At 42.6% G+C, this 19397-nt stretch overlaps 1 protein-coding gene across 1 annotated transcript in view; it reads left to right on the top strand.

Moving 5' to 3' along the window:
• Positions 1-19397, top strand: part of LOC129712715 (dynein axonemal heavy chain 11-like) — a 286248-nt gene that overhangs the window by 65973 nt on the left and 200878 nt on the right. Inside the window, exons 17-23 of the mRNA XM_055661378.1 lie at positions 6472-6641; positions 6897-7119; positions 9493-9609; positions 9717-9803; positions 11105-11263; positions 14521-14604; positions 17858-18016. Of these exons, the coding sequence (XP_055517353.1) occupies positions 6472-6641; positions 6897-7119; positions 9493-9609; positions 9717-9803; positions 11105-11263; positions 14521-14604; positions 17858-18016 (999 nt within the window). The remainder of the gene's footprint in view (positions 1-6471; positions 6642-6896; positions 7120-9492; positions 9610-9716; positions 9804-11104; positions 11264-14520; positions 14605-17857; positions 18017-19397) is intronic.

Genomic DNA, 19397 nt, shown 5'->3' with positions numbered 1-19397 from the left:
CAGGTGAATCTCTTCATTATTCTCTACACTGCTACTGGTCACCATTCAACATTGTCTAGTCTGATAATATGTAGCCCCAGTCAATGCTGTTACACCAGAGAAGAAGAGGCAGTACAGCTCAGGAACAGGCCCTTTGGTCCACAATATCTAACCGAATATGATGGCAAGTTAAAATAATCTTCTCTGCTTGCTATGTGATCACTCCATTGCCTGCATACCAAGATTCAAGAGAGTTTATTGTCATGTGTCCCTGATAGGGCAATGACATTCTTGTTTTGCTTCAGCACAACAGAACATAGTAGGCATTGACTACAAAACAGATCAGTGTGTCCATATACCATTATATAAATATATACACACATGAATAAATAAACTGATGAAGTGCAAATTACAGATAATGGACTATTAATGTTCAGAGTTTTGTCCGAGCCAAGTTTAATAGCCTGACTGAACCTGGTCGTTGTAGTCTTCAGGCTGAAGGTAGCAGGGAGATGAGTGTGTGGCCAGGATGATGTGGGTCCTTGATGATACTGTTAGCCTTTTTGAGGCAGCGACTGTGATAGATCCCCTCGATGGAAGGGAGGTCAGAGCCGATGATGGACTGGGCAGTGTTTACTACTTTTTGTAGTCTTTTCCTCTCCAAGGCGCTCAAGTTGCCGAACCAAGCCACGATGCAACCGGTCAGCATGCTCTCTACTGTGCACCTGTAGAAGTTAGAGAGTGCCCTTCTTGACAAACCGACGCTCCGTAATCTTCTCAGGAAGTAGAGGCGCTGATGTACTTTCTTAATAATTATATCAAGGTTCTCGGACCAGGAAAGATCTTCAGAGATGTGCACGCCCAGGAATTTGAATCTCTTGACCCTTTCAACCATCGACCCGTTGATATGAACAGGACTGTGGGTCCCCATCCTACTCCTTCCAAAGTCCACAATCAGTTCCTTGGTTTTGCTGGTGTTGGGGGCCAGATTATTGTGCTGGCACCAGATGGACAGTCACTCGATCTCTCTTCTATACCCTGACTCATCCCCATCAGTGATACGTCCCACAACAGTGGTGTCGTCAGCGAACTTGATGATGGAGTTCGCACTGTGACCAGCTACGCAGTCATGAGTATAGAGTGAGTATATCAGTGGGATGAGCATGCAGCCTTGAGGTGCTCCCGTGCTGATTGTTATCGAGGCTGACACATTTCCACCAATACGGACAGACTGTGGTCTGTGAATGAGGAAGTCGACAATCCAATTGCAGAGAGATGCGGTCTGAAGAAGGGTTTCGGCCCGAAACGTTGCCTATTTCCTTCGCTCCATAGATGCTGCTGCACCCGCTGAGTTTCTCCAGCTTTTTTGTGTAACCTGCGCAGAGACCCAGTTCTGCGAGTTTGGTAACCAGCTTGGAGGGGATAATTGTATTAAATGCTGAGCTGTAATCAATGAATAACAGCCTGACATATGAGTTTATTATTGTCCGAGTGGTCCAGAGCAGAGTGGAGGGCCAATGAGATCGCATCCACCTTTGATCTGTTGTGGCGGTAAGCTAACTGCAGTGGGTCCAGGTTTTTGTTGAGGTAGGATATTTATTTGCGCCATGATCAACCTCTCAAAGCACTTCATCACCACAGGTGTTAGTGCCACTGGTCGATAGTCATTGAGGCACATCACCTTGCTCTTCTTGGGCACTGGTATAATTGATGCCCTTTTAAAGCAGGTGGGAACCTCAGACCTCAGAAATGAGAGGTTGAAGATGTCCGTAAAAACTCCAGCCAGTTGGTCCGCACAGGTTTTTAGAACACAACCAGGTATACCATCAGGTCCAGGCGCTTTTCGAGGGTTCATCCCTCTGAAGGATTTCCTAACGTCGGCCTCTGTGACTGAGACTGAAATATCATCACGGCGAATGGGGGCTCGGGAAGACGCATCGGTGTTCTGCCTATCAAAGCGTGCGTAAAACGCATTGAGCTTGTCAGGGAGTGATGTTTCACCGACATTCGAGCTCCTCATCCTCCAGGCCCCGCCACAGCTGCCGAACATCTGTCTCATCCTCCAGAGCAGAAATCAATGTGCCTCTCTAAAAGCCTTTTGATCATCATTATTGTATCTGCTTCCACTACCACCCTAGGCTGTGTGTTCCAGGCACCTGTCTTTGTGCGTGTGTGCCTGTGTGCTTGTGTGTCTGACTGTGCATCTGTGTATGTGTGTCTGCGTGATGGAGTTGGACTCAATAGACAATAGGTGCAGGAGCAGGCCATTTGGCCCTTCGAGCCATTCAATGTGATCATGGTTGATCATCCCCAATCAGTACCCCGTTCCTGCCTTCTCCCCATATCCCCTGACTCCACTATTTTTAAGAGCCCTATCTAGCTCTCTCTTTAAAGCATCCAGAGAACCTGCCTCCATCGCCCTCTGAGGCAGAGAATTCCACAGACTCACCACTATCTGTGAGAAAAAGTGTTTCCTCGTCTCCATTCTAAATGGCTTACTCCTTATTCTTAAACTGTGGCCCCTGGTTCTGGACTCCCCCAACATCAGAAACATGTTTCCTGCCTTTAGTGTGTCCAAGCCCTTAACAATCTTTGTGGCAGTGGAAGTTATTCCATTGCCTTCTTGACTTAACTACTTCAAACCATTTGTTGTGGCTTGTCTACATCTCACAGTTTTACTTGATTTGCTAGTTACCTTCTATGTCCCTTTAATTCTTGCCCCTCCACCAATAGGAATGGGTTCCCTCTGCCACCTCTCTCCACATCCTTTATGGTTATAATGGTACTCGTTGCAACATTCTTTGTTCTGAGAACACCACCATAGGTTATCTGGGTTACCCCATAAATGATGTCCCTAAACTTGGGAGGCATTTTAATTAAACTCTTCCATACCATCTTTCAAACATTTATTACAGACAGATGGATGAGATGGTGAATTAAGGAGACAGGAAACAAGAAGTTCAGGGTTGCTATAATAGGCAAAATCTTGTTAAAAGCTAGCATCTGTCATATGCTCTTTATTCCTGCTTTACTACACTGCTTATTTTCTTGGTCCGGGCATTCTAGTTGTAATTTCTCTACAGACTCCTTCATGACAATGTACCTCACTGAAGCAGAAAGAGGAGCTGGGGAATCAGCAGCGAGAATGTGTGTTCAACAAGCTGTGACTGCTGTTGCTACGTGTTACACCATGCCTTATGCCTCTATAACATGAGCACAAACATTCAAATTCTGGATATGACAGAAGAAATTACAGAACATATACGTGGAACTCTAAGGAAGGGAAAAGAGCAATTCAACCTAAGTCATCTTAACCCACCATGAATCAGTCAGTGCTTGCACAATTTTGGTAACTCTTCATCTGCCTGGATCTTCCACAAAGGAGTCAGCTAGAGAAAAAAAAAACATTGCAAGAACTCAGCGGTCAAGCAGCATTTGTGGAAGTAAATGAATGGTTGACATTTTGAGTTGAGACCCTGCATCAGGATGTAGAGTGGAGAGAGCCTGCACCGAGAAGGGAGAAGGAAGGGTGTGATGGAGGCTGGTAGATGGAATAAGGTGAGCTTTGGGGTGATGGACTTAATACAACCAGTGGGTAACTAGTTAAACCATGCTTCAGCTGACCAAAATTACATGTCACCTTTCAGTGTGGGATGGAGTGGGAATCCTTGTGATAATGGAAGTTATTCCATGGCGTTGTTCACATAACTACTTCAAGCCACATACTTTTCTACATCTCACAGCATCAACCATAGTAGGAGCATCACTCAGACAGAGGATATCACTCACTAATACACCTCCACGAGAGCACAGAATCAAGAGTAGCAGCAGTGCCGAAGGGGATATGTCGCCCCATTGCAGAGGAGGCTTTGGGGATGTATTGGTAAGGATACAGAAGAGCTTCACCAGAATGCTGCCTGCCTTAGAGGGTATTAGCTACTGTATAAGGAGAAGTTGGATAAACTTGGATTGTTATTTCTGGAATGCCAGAGGTTAAGGGCTAACCTGATAAAGATGTATAAAATTATGAGAGGCATAGATAGGGTAGAACCCTTTTCCCAGAATGCAAACGTCAAAGACTAATAGGCTCAGCTTTAAGACAAGTGGTGCAAAATTTAAGAGAGATGTGCGGGACAAGTTTTTTTATATAAAGGATGGTGGGTGGGTGGAACACATTACTAGGGGTGGTAGTGGTGGAAGCAGATGTCTTTGTGGCGTTTAAGACTTTTAGGGACTGGTGGGATATGGATCATGTGTAGGCAGGTGATTAATTTATCTAGGCATTATGTTTGTCACAGACATTGTGGCCGAAGGGCCTGTTCCTGTGCTGTACTTTTCTATGTTCTATGCTGGAAATAAGAAGTAATACAGGAAGTACTTGAAGTACTCAGTAGGGCAGGCAATGTCTGTGGAGAGCAAAACAGAGTTAATGTTTCAGGTTAATGACTTTCCACCAGAATCTGGAAATATAAGAAGTCAAGCATATTGAAAGTTGCAGGGAATGGGGGAGGCTGGAGAGATTTTCTGATAGATAGATAGCCTTTTATTGTCATTCAGACCGAAGTCTGAACGAAATTGCAGCAGTCATACATATAATACCATACAATAAAACAACAATAAACACACATTAACATCCACCACAGTGAGTCCACCCAGCATCTCCTCACTGTGATGGAGGCAAAAGTCTTAGGTCGCAGTCTCTTCCCTCCTCTTCTCCCTCTGCGCTGGGGCGATACCCCCCCGGGCGATGTTAAGAACAGTCCCGCGGCTCAAACACCGCGGCCCGGGGTGGTTGAAGCTGCCGCCCACCAGTCCTGCAGAAGCAGCTGCTGGCCCGCGGCCGAACCCCGGACTCAGGCCACCGCCGCCAGAACACCGTCCCAGCCACCCTCACGTGAGTACCGTACCGTCTTCAGCCTCGGAATGGGCCGCCCCGACATGGGCGCCGAACCTCCCCCGGACCGGGCCGCCCCGACTTGGGCGTCGCTTCTCCCCCAGGACCGGGCCGCCCCGACTTGGGCGTCACTTCTCCCCCCGGACCGGGCCGCCCCGACTTGGGCGTTGCTTCTCCCCCCAGACCGGGCCGCCCCGACTTGGGCACCGAACCTCCCTCGGGCTGCCAGCGCCGCACCTCCCCGAGCTCGGCCGCTCCGACGGGAGCCTCGTTCCACCCTCGGGCTAGCCGTCCTCACGGGAGCGTCCCAGCCTCTTCCAGCCCTGAGCCGGACCACCCTCACGGGAGCGAGCTCAGAGCGAGTCCTGACGGTGCTCTGCCTCCGGAGCCTCGAGGTCGTCAGCTCCATTAGGCCTCAGCGCAGACGGAGGCAGAGAAGGGGAATATGACAAAAAAGGTCGTATTCCCCTGCAGGGAGAGACTGCAAACCCCGTTTCAGCCCCCCCCCCCCCCCCCCCAAAAACACAAGCTAAAACCAAAAAACTAAACTAACCAAACAAAAATAAACAACATAAAAAACACAAAGACAACGGGACCGCCGGTAAGCCGCTGCAGCCAGAGCCACGCCGCCACTCCGAATGAAACAGCGAGACTGAATTATGTAAATGATGGTCATGTTGGCTGTGAGCGGGTGGGAGAGAAAGGAGTGCTGGAAGCTGTGAGACTTCTGTTGCAGACATTGTGAAATAAATGTGAATACTGGAAATACCCATCAGATCAGGTAGAATCTACAGAGAGGGAAAACAAATCAGAATTACTATTATAAGTTAATGACCTAAATGAGAATGTCATCAGCCAGATGTGGTTCCAACTATCTGGGTAGCAATGGAGAAGCAGAGATGAAAGATAATGTGGAAAGTAAAGAGGGATATATCACTGTGTAAGAAGGAACTGCAGATGCTAGTTTAAACCAAAGGTAGACACAAAACCTGGACTAACTTCTTCTGAAGAAGGGTCTCGACCCAAAAACATCACACATTCCTTCTCTCCAGAGATGCTGCCTGTCCCGCTGAGCTACTTCAGCTTTTTGTGTCTATCTTAGGGATATATCATTATCATTACAATCATAAAATGTGTAATTCATGCCTTTTAATCTGTGTGTGCATTGTAGCAGGCACAGAAACCCGAGTGAGGAGAATCAAAAAAATGCCAGGAAAAATGTGTAATAATTTGGGGAACTATGTTGCATTCAAGAACAGTGATTTCTCTTGGTAAACTGACAACAAACCACATAAAGAGGTCAAAGTGAAGGAACAAAAGGGAAGGTGAGAAAGAGCAGTTTAGAGGAGCAGCAGAGAGGAGGATAGTTTAGAGGCAGCAGAGAGGAGGATAGTTTAGAGGCAGCAGAGAGGAAGAGCAGCAGAGATTTGGGAAATATCTAATGGCTGCAAACTATTTAACACCATTGAATATAGGACAATTTATTGCCCAACATTTATACAATTTATGGTTTGAACTGTTCATACCAGAGTCAGCAGGTTTGAATGAAGAATAACCCCACAATGTTAAGGATCATAAATTGTTATTTTGTTTTACAGATTGGCATCTATGAAAATCTTTATATCCAGATCAACAAATTTGAGGATGGAAAAATCTTTGAGAATTGGTTTAAAATTGACATTAAGCCATTTAAAATAACATTGCTAAATACAATTAAAAAATGGAGCTGGATGTTTAAAGAACATCTCATTCATTATGTCACTGACAGGTAGGTAACTGATCGTTTTCTGATTTGGAAAGCAGCAACGTGCACATCACATTATTGTAGGGTTTTTGGGTACAAATGTCACTGTAGTAAACCGTCACCTTGTACTTATTGTACATTGTGGTTTGGGATTTCTAATTTTAATATAGCAACTTCAATCGCTATCAACTGTTTTTATAACCAACAAGATAGTGGTTAGTAATTTTGAATTTTAATAATGTAAATAAGTGAATACAATTGCCTTTTTCTTTTGTGTAGCCTAAACGAACTTGAAGAATTCATAAAGATGACAGATAAAGGACTTAGCAAAAAGGTGAAAGAAGGAGATTACAATGGTCTTGAGGATATCATGGGACATTTAATGGCTGTAAGGGACAGACGCACCATCACTGATGAGCTCTTCGAACCCTTAAAGGAGACAATTATTCTTCTGGAGAGTTATGGTCAAAGTATGCCAGACCAAGTTTGTACACAGCTTGAGGTAGATTTCTATCTTTGTGAGATGTAATTTTGACAAGTTTCTATTGACAAAATTGGAGGATTGATTTTGAAAAATTGTGAGAGAATGTGAAAGAATGTGAACATTTATGATGTGGAAAAGATTTTTGTGGCTTAATTTTAGTATGAAGTGGATGAAGCACGCATTTTGTTTGATGTACATCTCATTAATGTATTCTGATTGCTGGCAAAGTGATTGAGTTCCTCTCTACCGCACTAGGAAGAATAGAACTGCTCCAGGTTGCCTTCCCTATAGTAATGAAAACTTGCTGACCATCTCCTACCAGGCTCTCACCTAACCCAGTGATTCACCTGAGGGCTTTGTAACCATCCCATCTTCACTGACAGAAATGTCACCCATCCATCTTCTCCAGAGATGCAGCCTGACCTGCTGAATTAGTCCAGCACTGAATTATTTTTTAGTTTTTAGTGAATCAGCATTTGCAGTTCCTTGAATCTCCTTTTCACAGACAGATTGTATACGATCTGATTATTTTGCATCCACATAAGATGTTCAGTTTGCTAAAGGACTTGGGTATTACAATTTTCTCTGCCTCACAATGAGAGGTATGGATATCTATCTTCAGTTGTCAAATTAATTGCTTACATAGTACCCAGGCAAATCATTTATTAGTCCTCAAACCCAAACTCAGTTTATACTAGGGCCAGGAAGCGAGCAGGTAAGATCATCTTTGACCCCTCTCACCTTGGATACAAACTCTTTGAATCACTTCCCTCTGCAAGACGACTGGACTGTCAAAGCAGCCAGAGCCAAACAGCTTTTTTTTCACGAGCAGTAGCTGTACTCAACAACCAAAAGTCTGTAGCCTCTTTTTGCTCTGGTATTTTATTTCATTCTTCACATGCTTAAATTATAATGTTTTATTCATGTTGTTACTTGCGAGCAAAGCACTAAGGCAAATTCCTTGTATGTATACATACTTGGCTAATAAAATGTATTCGCGTCAATTCAATTCAATTCAAATCATTGAAATGTAAATCAAGTTAAAATTGTAAAAGGTGGATAAATCCATGCTGTTAAAATAAGTGAGATTGGTATTCCGACTGTGCATGCCCAGGTCAAAGGTTACTATGCATAAACAGCCCTGGAAGGCAGTGAAGCAGTGGATCTTCATTTCTTCTGTTTTTTCCAGCTTGAATTCTTCTCAGTAAGAAAATATTGCATTCAAACTATGAAATCGTTGTATTTATTGTTAAAAGCTAAGATTATTTTGTCATTTTATTGCTTTATTATGCTTTGATGAATGATTGTCTGTGGTCAGTCTGGCCCGGGTCTGTTGAGTCACCGCCCCCTCCAGGGTGTCTCGTCCCTGTCCGGGTGCAGCCGGAGGTGTTGGGCTGGGCCGGGTTGGGCTTGCAGCCGATGGGGGAGGAGGAAAAGTTGCTGCAGCACTTTGTGTGCATCTCCGTTGCTGGCTGGTGCTCGGCTTTCGCTGGCGCCGGGGGGGGGGGGGGGGGGGGGGGGGGGGGGGGGGGGGGGTCGCTTGCAGTCCCCGGCCTGTCGTGAGTGGGGTTGGATTGCAGTTGGTGCTTCTTCTCCACGCTAGCTGTGGGCCTGGGGTCTCTGGTGCCGTCAGTACGGGCCTGTCTGTTGGCCCAACGGGAATTGAGCTGGGGTTGCTGCTTCTTCCCCACGCTGGCTGTGACCAGCAGCCCCAGGCCAACTCCAGCCCAACCCTGCTCCCCGACGGGTCGGGGACTGCCAGCCAACCCGCCAGCCAACTCGCCCCCGCCCGGCGTCAGCGAAAGCCGAGCACCAGCCATCAACGGAGATACACACAAAGCGCTGCAGCAACTGAGTCTCCTCACCGCGCCCGCTGCAAACCCAGCCAGGCCCAATACCTCTGGCCACCCCCGGGCAGGGACGAGACACCCTGGAGGGGACGGGGACGGTCCAACAGCGACTCAACAGACCCGGGCCCGACCGACCACGGACGAGCACGATCTCGCTCACTCACCAAAGCATAATAAACCAATGAAAACGACAAAATAATCTTAGCTTTTAACAAAGTAACAATAAATGCAACTATGTCATTGTTAAAAAGCAGTATTTTCTTACCTAGACGAATCACATCTGGAAAATACAGAAGAAATGAAGGTCCACTGCTCCACTGATTTCTAGGGCTGTTTATGCATAGTGACCTTTGATCTGGGCATGCACATTCGGAATACCGAACTCGCTTATATCACTCGGACAAATAAGTTAAAAATGCCCTTATCAAGCCACCATCATTGGGAGATCCAGTCATCTCAATGAGAGTTTTTTCTTCAGTATTCGAGTTAACATTAAAGAAAATTTGGACTTTTAAGGAATAAGTTGTTCTTTAATTAATAGGAACTTCCAGAAAAGTGGAATAACACAAAGAAGATTGCTGCTTCCATGAAACATGAAGTTGCAGCCCTCCAAACTGCAGAGGTGTCACTCATTAGGAAAAGATGTGTGGCATTTGATGTAAGTGCTAATGGTCTTGATCCATCATGCCTTGTGGTTGGAAAACCTTAAGAATATTATAGTTTAAAATGACCGTTAATGGTATTTTTAATGTTTACTTCTTACAGGTCAAGCAGATGGAGTTCAGAGAAAAGTTCCAAATGGAAGCACCTTTCTCATATAATTCTAAGACTCCATACATATTACTCGATAAGGTAGGCGCATTGTCCTAAATGTTTGGATATAAAGCTACATATCCGTAGAATAGCTGACACAAGGAACAGCAGATACTGGAATCTTAAGCAAACACATAATGCTGGAGTAGCTCAATGGGTCAGGCGTCACCTATGAAGGGAATGGATAACCAACATTTCAAGTCAGGACTCTACTTCAGATTGATTGTAGTAGGAGGGAGAAAGCTAGATAGGGGAGGGACAAAGTCTGGCAAGTGGAAACAGGTGAGGGGACCGATAGGAAGATGGGTGGAGGCTTGACAAAAGGGTGTCGAGTAAGGTCAGAAGAGGAATGAAATGCAAAGCCAGAAAGAGGCATGCAGGTGAAATTGGACTGCGGGCGGGGGGGAAGAAGGGCTGGATAGTGTTTGAAAATGAGTGCGTGCAACCTAATGGTATGACCTCATATACTGGCTCGGGAAGCTTACAACCCAATGGTATGAACATGGAATTCTCCAATTTTAAATAATACAGCTTTCCTCTGCCTCCTTTCCCCATGCAGTGTGCACCCAATCCTCCCACCATTGCACCACTTTTCCTACCTCCCTCTTCCCTTCCACCTATATCCCTTCCTCTGGCTTTACATTTCACTCTACTTCTTATCTGACACCTTTCTTGGCTTCATTTCTCCTCTAGCCTCCACCCACCTGCTAATCTGTCCCCTCACCTGATTCCACCATTACTTGCCAGACTTTGTCCCTCCCCCATCTAGGCCTTCACCACCATGATAACTTTAGCATTTTAACGAATGTCTCTGTCGCCTTCCCCTCAGCGAACAATGAACCATTAATTTCCTTATCATCGTCTGCTTTGATCTGTCGTTTTCACACCTTCCAAATATCTAGACTCACTCTCCCCTGATTCTCCATCTGAAGAAGGGTCTCAATGTCACCCATTCCTTCTCTCCAGAGATGCTGCTTGTCCCACTGAGTTACTCCAGCATTTTGTGTCTATATCTTCAGTGTAAACCAGCATCTGCAGTTCCTTCCTATACATATTCCTTTGGGGTTTGTGTTACCAGTTTAGATTTCAGTGAGATAAAACCTATCAACTCTTTAAGATCACTTTTTTACTCTTTGGCCAAGAGCATGTAGATGTTGCAGTCTCTGCTAATTGCTAAGCATTCTGTAAAGAGGGTGGGTAACTGGTGCATCACCACCATTAATACAGATTATGACTGACTTTTCTATCTGATCCTCGCAGGGCAAGATAACCCAATGGGTAATTATAATTGCAGGTTACACTAAAGAATAAAATGGACCCTTTCCAATTCTGTCATTTAGGCTTACAAGGAGCTCAGTGCGCTCGAGGGAGTGACGGTACAAATGCAAGAATTGGCCAACCTGTTTGAAGTGACTGTTCCAGAATATAAACAGCTAATGCAGTGCCGGCGAGACATTATTCTACTTAAGCAACTCTGGGATTTTATTGTGTATGTGAAGGTAAGATGAAAACATTGTTCCTACATTACTGCTTTAATTCAGATTGTTGAATTTCTGTTTGGCAAAGACATTAAACTGTCCAGGTTTAGATACAGATTAACAATGATCTCAGACTGACAGAAGAGACAACAGAAACTGAATGACCCATTAGCCTAATCCTATCCCCATGTTTTTATAGCATCAATAATATAATTTCTGAAAGGTTTTATGGTGCTTCACGGAGACCTGATGGGACAAAAAGTGCCAAACTAAAGAGGATGATTAAAGGAGATAAGGATTAAGGAGTTCCTTCCAGGTCGTTCAGTTTGGCCTAAGGACAGATTCACTTGTCATAAAGAGTATGCAGTAATGGTTCATCAGACTGATTTGTCGACTGATAGAACTGAAGAATTATGTAAGATTGGCTCAGCTACACCTGTTTTTGCTCAAGTTTGGAAGAATAAGTGGTGATCTCATTGAGATATGGCTGTTTCCGGAAATAAGGGTACTAACCTGTGACATGGGAGGCCAAATTTGAAAGTTATTAAATCATAATGAAATACCACAGGATTATGTGGGCCTACCTATGATCCTTTCAAGCTAATTTGTGATCAAAATCGACCAAAATTTAATTCTTTCAACTTTTGAAAATAAGACAAGATTTTTTTTAAATAAAGCTTTTAAGACAGATGGGATACTTACTGATTTTGAAGCTCCCTTAAAAATGTCAGGCACATAAACCACCACGTGGCCCATAGATCACGTCACGGTCATTATAATCGCGTTGTTTGAATTAAAAAAAACGAGTGCAAAAAATCGCCATTATAGCGCTATAAATAGCATTGACAATGGGAGGGACCACAGTGAGACCTCGCTAAAATAGGTTAGCAAACTAGATTTTTATTTTATGATTTTAAGTTCCATTTATTATTAAGTATTTCAATGGAAAGCATAAACAGAAAATATAAACAATAAAAAACGAAACAATAAATATAAAACGGTTCACATGTGACCAAAGGGGAACCGCTACTCATGATCTGCTGCAAAAACATGAGAAAACCATGAAAATCAGAAAACCATCTAATCAGGTGATAAATGATAAAAATCGTAAAAAGATTGTACTGGAAAAACTTGTATAGTCTCTGAAAATGTCGGATGAATTTTGTTTGTTTGAATGGTTCAGGAATTGTATATATTTATCAATTGAATAAAGTCTATTTTGAAATAAAAAAATAAAATTAAAATTAAAATAAAAATCATAATCAGAATTTGGCTTATATAGGGTTATTTAATGGCAACATTAATGTAATCCTTCTGGTATAAATCAGCCTATGGATTTGATGAAATGCTGCTTGAAAAATGTCACCAAAAAGGCAAGAAAACACAGGGACATATCTGAAATTTTTCTTTGTAAAAACAGATTTAGTTTTACTTCATATCATTATTTTGGCTATACACCATGATCTATACTACTTAAAATACAGGATATGAAACAATGGTAATATTACATAAAAAACAGGAAAATAACCTGGAAGTTTGGAGACCTTCAGTTTCACTACTGAGTATTTACGGAAACACACATAAACGAACTTTAGACTGGGTTTGATAGGCTGGCTACAGGGAAGAACTTTGTACAGGTTGTATTTGGTTGGTGTAGTTCGAGACAAAGGGTTATAGTCTCAGGATACTTTTAGTTTATAGATACAGCATGGAAATGGGCCCTACGGCTCACTTAGTCTATGCAGACTATCAATCTCCCGTTTACACTAGTTCTATGTTATCCTACTTTCTCATCCACTCCCTACACAGCAAGGGCAATTTACAGAGGCCAATCAACCTACAAACCCACATGACTTTGGGATGTGGAAGGAAACTGAAGCACCCAGAGAAAATCCACACAGTTAAGGGGCTGTCCCACTGAACAAGCTAATTCAAGAGTTCTTCCGAGTTTCCCCTGATTCGAACTCGGAGAATTACGGTAATAGCCGCTCGTAGGTACTCGGGGCTCTCGTGGACATTTTTTAACATGTTGAAAAGTCGTCACAAGCTTACCGCATTTCACAAGTACCTGCCGTTAGCCTTACGAGCCGCTAAGAGACGTCCCGAGCTTCGACGTACCCGCTATGTAAATTCTACGTGCTTGACCACGAGTTTGATTTTTTTTTTTTACTTGGTAGAGCTCTTGAATTAGCTCGTACAGTGGGACAGCCCCTTTACAGTGCAAGTGCAAACTCCACTCAGACAAAACTCAAGGTTAGGTTCGAACTTGGATATCATTCAGAAGATGGTGGATTTATGCAACCCTCTACCACAGAAGGCGCTGGGGATCCCAAAACAATGAATATTCCAGGGAGTAGCAAAATATTCAAGGGAGTAGAAAGTAGTAGCCTACTTGTGGGTAACTGGAGACTTGATTTGTGGAAGTGACTGACAGCAAAATCTCTGATGAACTTTCGAGGAGAGCATAAAATATTCCATTCTAGAGCTTTCAAAATCATTGTCAAGGTCTTCAAGAGGAAAAAAGTCAGGAAAAGTATGAACGGAACGGTGTACAAAATGAGTGGAAGATTCTAATATGTGGATTAGCCTGTAAGGTTAAAGGGTCGTGTAAACTATTCCGGAGTTTCTATGTTGTAAGGCTGCCTTGCTGTTTTACATGAGGTACAGATTTCAAATGTCCTTTTGAGAGCGATGGAAATGTAATGCATGTAAGTTCAGAATTTCAGTCCTAACTTTTGAAATACAATGTGGGGATTCCTCAAAAATGAATCTCCCCTCTCAATGTGGAAATTAGTGACATGGAAACATAACAGACTGACATACCCAAAGATAGACACAAAATGCTGGAGTGACTCAGCAGGCCAGGCAGCATTTTTGGAGAAAATGGATAGGCAACATTTTCGTAATAAAATCTGAGAGAACTACAGAACCAAGGACTACAGATGTTGGTTTACAAAAAAATATAACATTTGATGTCTTTGCAGGTTGAAAATATATGATTTATGACACCTGTTTTGCACTAACAATCTTCCAAATGAAGTCACAAAGGAACATTTAAGGTTTTTTTTCTTAGAACATATGGATCCTCCCAGTGTTTCTAAACTTATGGTTATCATGATAACATTTACCTAAAGGGGAATCGTTTCTATTGAATCCTTGTAAATTACCATATTTTTGTCAGTATATTTTTGCAAAAGTACATCTGATTTCTTGATTGTCAGCAAACATTTCAAAAACATGAAACATTTCCATTTTCCTGTCCGTTTCCCTTTTCGCAGACTAGTATATATGACTGGACCAAGACAGAGTGGAGACAAATCAATGTAGAACAAATGGATGTTGAACTCAGGAGATTTTTAAAGGTAAGCTTTGTTCAGAACCAGTTTCAGCCATTTTATTCAACAGATTAAATCTTGCATCATCATCTACTAGAATCTTGAATAGCAAGAACTTGTTTTAATACTGGTAACGGTGGACTAAGCTTGTGTCGCTTAATAGCATGGTACTTTCCAATATCAAATTAGTTTCCATGTCTAGAGTCGCAAAAAAGCTCCAATAAAATAAACAAACATGATTTCTTTATCACCAAATCTTGTACATTTTGCCTAGAAAGTTTCTAAGTACGCTACTAGTTAATGACATGGTGCTACGATAGATGTTATGTTTCCTGGCCTGTAGTATTTTTCCTTTCTGCTTCACTCCCATTTTGAATAAAGGAGTTGCATTTAAGGTTTCCAGTTGAATGGAACCTTCCCCAAAACTAGGAAATTTTAGAAATTTAAAATCAATGATTTAATAAACTTTTGTAAATGAGAGTGATTCAAAGAAGAAGGAAAAATGAAATGGCTAATGTTACAATTGCCAGTTAGAGATAATTGTTATAATAATGGAAGTAATCATCTGTCTTGGTATCTTACCAGTCACTACTTTTAAGAGTCTATGATGAAAACCCAAAGATGTGTCAGTCCACAGTTGCAACAACTCCCCGCCCCACTGCCTTCTAGTTCCCAACATAGAGATATTTTTGAGGTGTTACTTGCATCTTCACAGCAAAGACTAATGCAATATACTTGCTTAATTAATCTGTAATTTCCTTGTTTTCCATTATTAATTTCCCAGACTGGCTATCGGCTCAATGTTCAAGTTGTTAGCTGTGGGGTGCATATCTAACCATTTTTTTAAATGAATAACACTATATTTGAATGTTGCTAGATATTTTTGTCATCTACTGCTCTCTTTATCCAACTCGTTTTGCAGTTTGCTACAGAATGAGCCACCACTATTCATTTAGTATATCTGGGAAATTTCAACCATTTGCAAGGTTTCTAAATATTCATTATTGATGCTGATACAAGCAAAAAGGAATCCCATTGAAGTGTTCAAATAATTTTCTGCATATTATTATTGAATAGTTGGGTCTTCTTCCTCAGCAATACACTGATTGCTTATCTTTAATCTTAACTGGTAGTTTTTTTTAAGTTCAGAATTTTATGATTTTTGTAAGTCAAAATATACTGGTTTGACCATATATTTTGACATGTTGCTTCTAAGGCAGAATCTTGTGAAACTACGATGATCGCTGTTCACTTTAAGTAATTAGCATGTTTTCTATAACTGATTAAAGTATTCGGATGTTGTTATTAATAATTGCTAATTTTCAGCACCCTACTTGCTTAGAGCTAATTTGTCCTTGGTTGGCCCTGTGCTTCATTTATATCCAAACTTGGATATCTCTACTTTGGAAAGCATGGTAGTCATGCCTCCCTTATATTCAGTGAGAGACCATCAGATCCAATGCAATGCAGTGTAAATTAGATAATTACCCCTTGGGAGAGTACCAATCTTCCAAGGTAACTTTGGTTGAGGATTAAAAGAATCCTTGAATTTTTCTTGAGTTCATCTTCTATTATCATGTTCATGTTCACATTCCGGAAGTGGCGGCGCTGCCCAAGCTGCTGCGGCTCACCTGCAGTCCGTCTGTTTTTTCTTTTTTTGTCTTCTTTTGTCCTGTTGTTTAGTTTATTGCGTTTATCTTAGTTTTGTATGTGTGGGGGGGCAGGGGGCGGGAGAGAGAAACTCTTTTTAGTCTCTTCCTTCGAGGGGATTCGACTTTTTCTTGTCGTATCCCCTGTCTCCGTCTGTGCTGAGGCCTATCGCAGAGCCAGCAGCCTCCAACTGGGACTGACCACGAGGCTCCGTGATAAATCGGAGCCTGGCCGACTTCGGGGCTGTGGTGGCGTTGCAATGGTGGCGACCCGACTTCGGAGCCTCGGAGGCTCGGCCGTAGGCCCAGTGGACTCGGCCGTGGGCCCAGTGGACGACAACGTCGGGAGCTCGCAGGTCCCAGGTTGGTGACCGGTTTTCTGGAGCAACGACAGCTTCGTCCGCTGGACTGGAGGGTGGCAGCTTCGACCGCCCCGGGCCACGGATTTAAAACCAGCCCATTCGCGGAGCTTGGATGCGGCCGCTGGACTTACCATCACCCGGCGGGGTCCCTACATCGAAAGCTAGATCGCCTCAATGCAGAGGGAGATGAGGAGGGAAGAAACAAGGACTTTAAGACTTTTGCCTTCCATCACAGTGAGGAGGTGCCTGGTGGACTCACTGTGGTGGATGTAAAACTGTGTTAAGTGTGTGTTTTGTTAGTTTATTCTATGTTATGACTGCAAGGTTAAACAATTTTGTTCAGACTGGAATGTCTGAATGACAATAAAGGATACTTTACTTTACTAGAATATACATCTAGAATTACTCAATGAGGGCAGAGATGAAGAGGAATTGAGCTGCCCAATGTTCCAATCCCTTTCATTTTTATGGTGACTTCATAATTTCAATGGCCTTGCCAGAGTAGACTATGAGCAAAGTTATTTCTGTGTGAGTAAGAAAGGACAGCAAAATATGTTTAACCAACTATTTAATGAGAATATTGCCAGGTTTCAATGGCCTGAGCTCTTGGTTGGACTTTATTCCTTGGAGCACAGGAGCCTGAGTTTTGATCTTATAGTGGTGTATAAAATCATGAGGGGAATAGATAGTGTGAATGTGCAGTCTTTTTCACATGATAGAAGAATCAAGAACAAGAGGGTATAGCTTTAAGGTGGGAGCGGAAGCTTTAATAGGAAGTTGATGAGCGGCTACTACCACTCAGAGCATGGTGGAGTATATGGAACAATCTGCCAGAGGAAGTTGAGGCAGTTAAAATTACAATAGTGAAAAGACATTTGGACATGTACATGGAAAGGAAAGGTTTATAAAGATGTAGACAAAAGTAGCAAGAGTATCTTGGTTGCCATGTATGAGTTTGGCCAAAGGGCCTGTTTCAGTGCTGTATTACTTTATATGCTTTGAAAAAGGAGAATTGTGCTTAAAGGACGACAGTCAATGAATTCCTCTTCAGGCTTTTATCTATGTGCGCATGATCATTAAATTTATTTCATATATTTATTGGGGTAAACCACTTCCTTCTTGTGAATGTAAATATAGTAACATCACCAATTAATGTTGCATAAATTAGACTGAAAGACCTAATTTTTCAAGATAACTGTTTTTAAAATGTCCTGGTGCAGCAATGCTCACTCAATATTCTCAATGCATTTTGTTTTGCACCCTATGCAGGAAATTAGATTGATGGACAAAGAAGTTCGTGCTTGGGATGCATATACCAGTCTGGACTCCACTGTGAAGAACTTGCTCACATCTCTGCGAGCAGTGACAGAATTGCAAAACCCAGCCATCAGAGACAGGCACTGGTACCAGTTGATGAATTCCACCGGGGTTAGTCTTAAATTTACTGTAATATTTTGGAAATTGTACATATTAGCTTGAAAGGGACTTTAGTTAAACGTTGCTGCAAGGCCAGATTAAAATTCTGCAGGATTACATCTCAGTGGTACTTACAATGATTTTTGTATTTAATCATGAAATGAACATTTTCTGTTGTGTCTTGGAGATGGGATTTTCCGATGTTGAAAACCAAAAGCAGGATGGATATGGAAACAAAGAGGAGTGGGAAAGGAAGCATTATTAAAGATCAACAGTAGGGACTTCATTTAGAAGGGAATATGGAGATGGAATGAAGATTGAGGAATTTGGGTGTGATCACAGAAAACAGTGTAGATGGCAAAGGTTGGCCTGGAGAGGGCAGATGTCATGGTGATAAGGGAAATTTGAGAGAGATTTTTGGTGGGACAAGATGCATAGTGATTTGTCAGTGATAAAGTCTGATGTTGATTGTGTTGGAGAATATGTGCTCATCAGTCTAGTCCACAGCATTTACCTTGTGGATCTGGCCACGTTTTGCTCCACTGGGGTGTGGGCTGATGTTATTTACAAATAATGCTTATTAAACAGCTGTACACCACTTAGCAGTCTGGACTGCATGTTGGACAGCAGTATTTCTCACCTACTCCCATTAAAATCAAACTGAACATAGAACAGTACAGCACAGGAACACCCCACTTTGGCCCACAGTGTCTTTGGTGAGCACGATCCCGTTAAACTAATCACATGTGCCTGCATCTGATCCATATCGTCTTGTTGGAAACGCCCTCAAATGAATCAGCATTCTGGTAAACCTCTTCTGCATCCTCAAAAGCCTCCCCACCTTTCTTTAATGGGCGGATCAGAACAGCACGTTATACTCCTAATGCGGCCAAACCAAAGTCCCATAAAGCTTCAGCTAGACCTTCTGATTCTTGTGTTCAGTGCCACTTCTGGGGAGGTATGTGCTTGGACCCCACAATCCTGACATAGAACAATGCTACTAAGGCACTTGCCAATATATGTACACTTTCTCCTATCATTTGTTTTCCAAAGTGTAGCACGTCAAACTTGCTCAGATTAAATTCCGTGTCTGCCCATTTCTTTAGCTGATCTATATCCCGCTGAATACTTTGACAGCACACCTCGCTGTCTGCAACTCCTCCACTTTTGCTGTCATCCATAAACTTACTAACCAATGCATCAGCATTTACCTCTTTTTTTGTTTAAATATCTCATAAATAACAGAGATCCCAGAACAGATTCCAATGGAACTCCACTGGTCATTGACCACCAGTCAGAATAACATCTATCACCCCAACTTTCAGTCTTCCATGAGTGGGCCAGTTTTGATATCAAATGATCAATTCACCATGGATTCCATGCATCTTAATCT

The sequence above is a fragment of the Leucoraja erinacea genome, chromosome 2 (assembly GCF_028641065.1).
Source record: "Leucoraja erinacea ecotype New England chromosome 2, Leri_hhj_1, whole genome shotgun sequence".
Classification (NCBI taxonomy): domain Eukaryota; kingdom Metazoa; phylum Chordata; class Chondrichthyes; order Rajiformes; family Rajidae; genus Leucoraja; species Leucoraja erinaceus.
The sequence above is the reverse complement of the archived record's forward strand: the minus strand, read 5'-3'. Positions and strand labels throughout refer to the sequence as shown.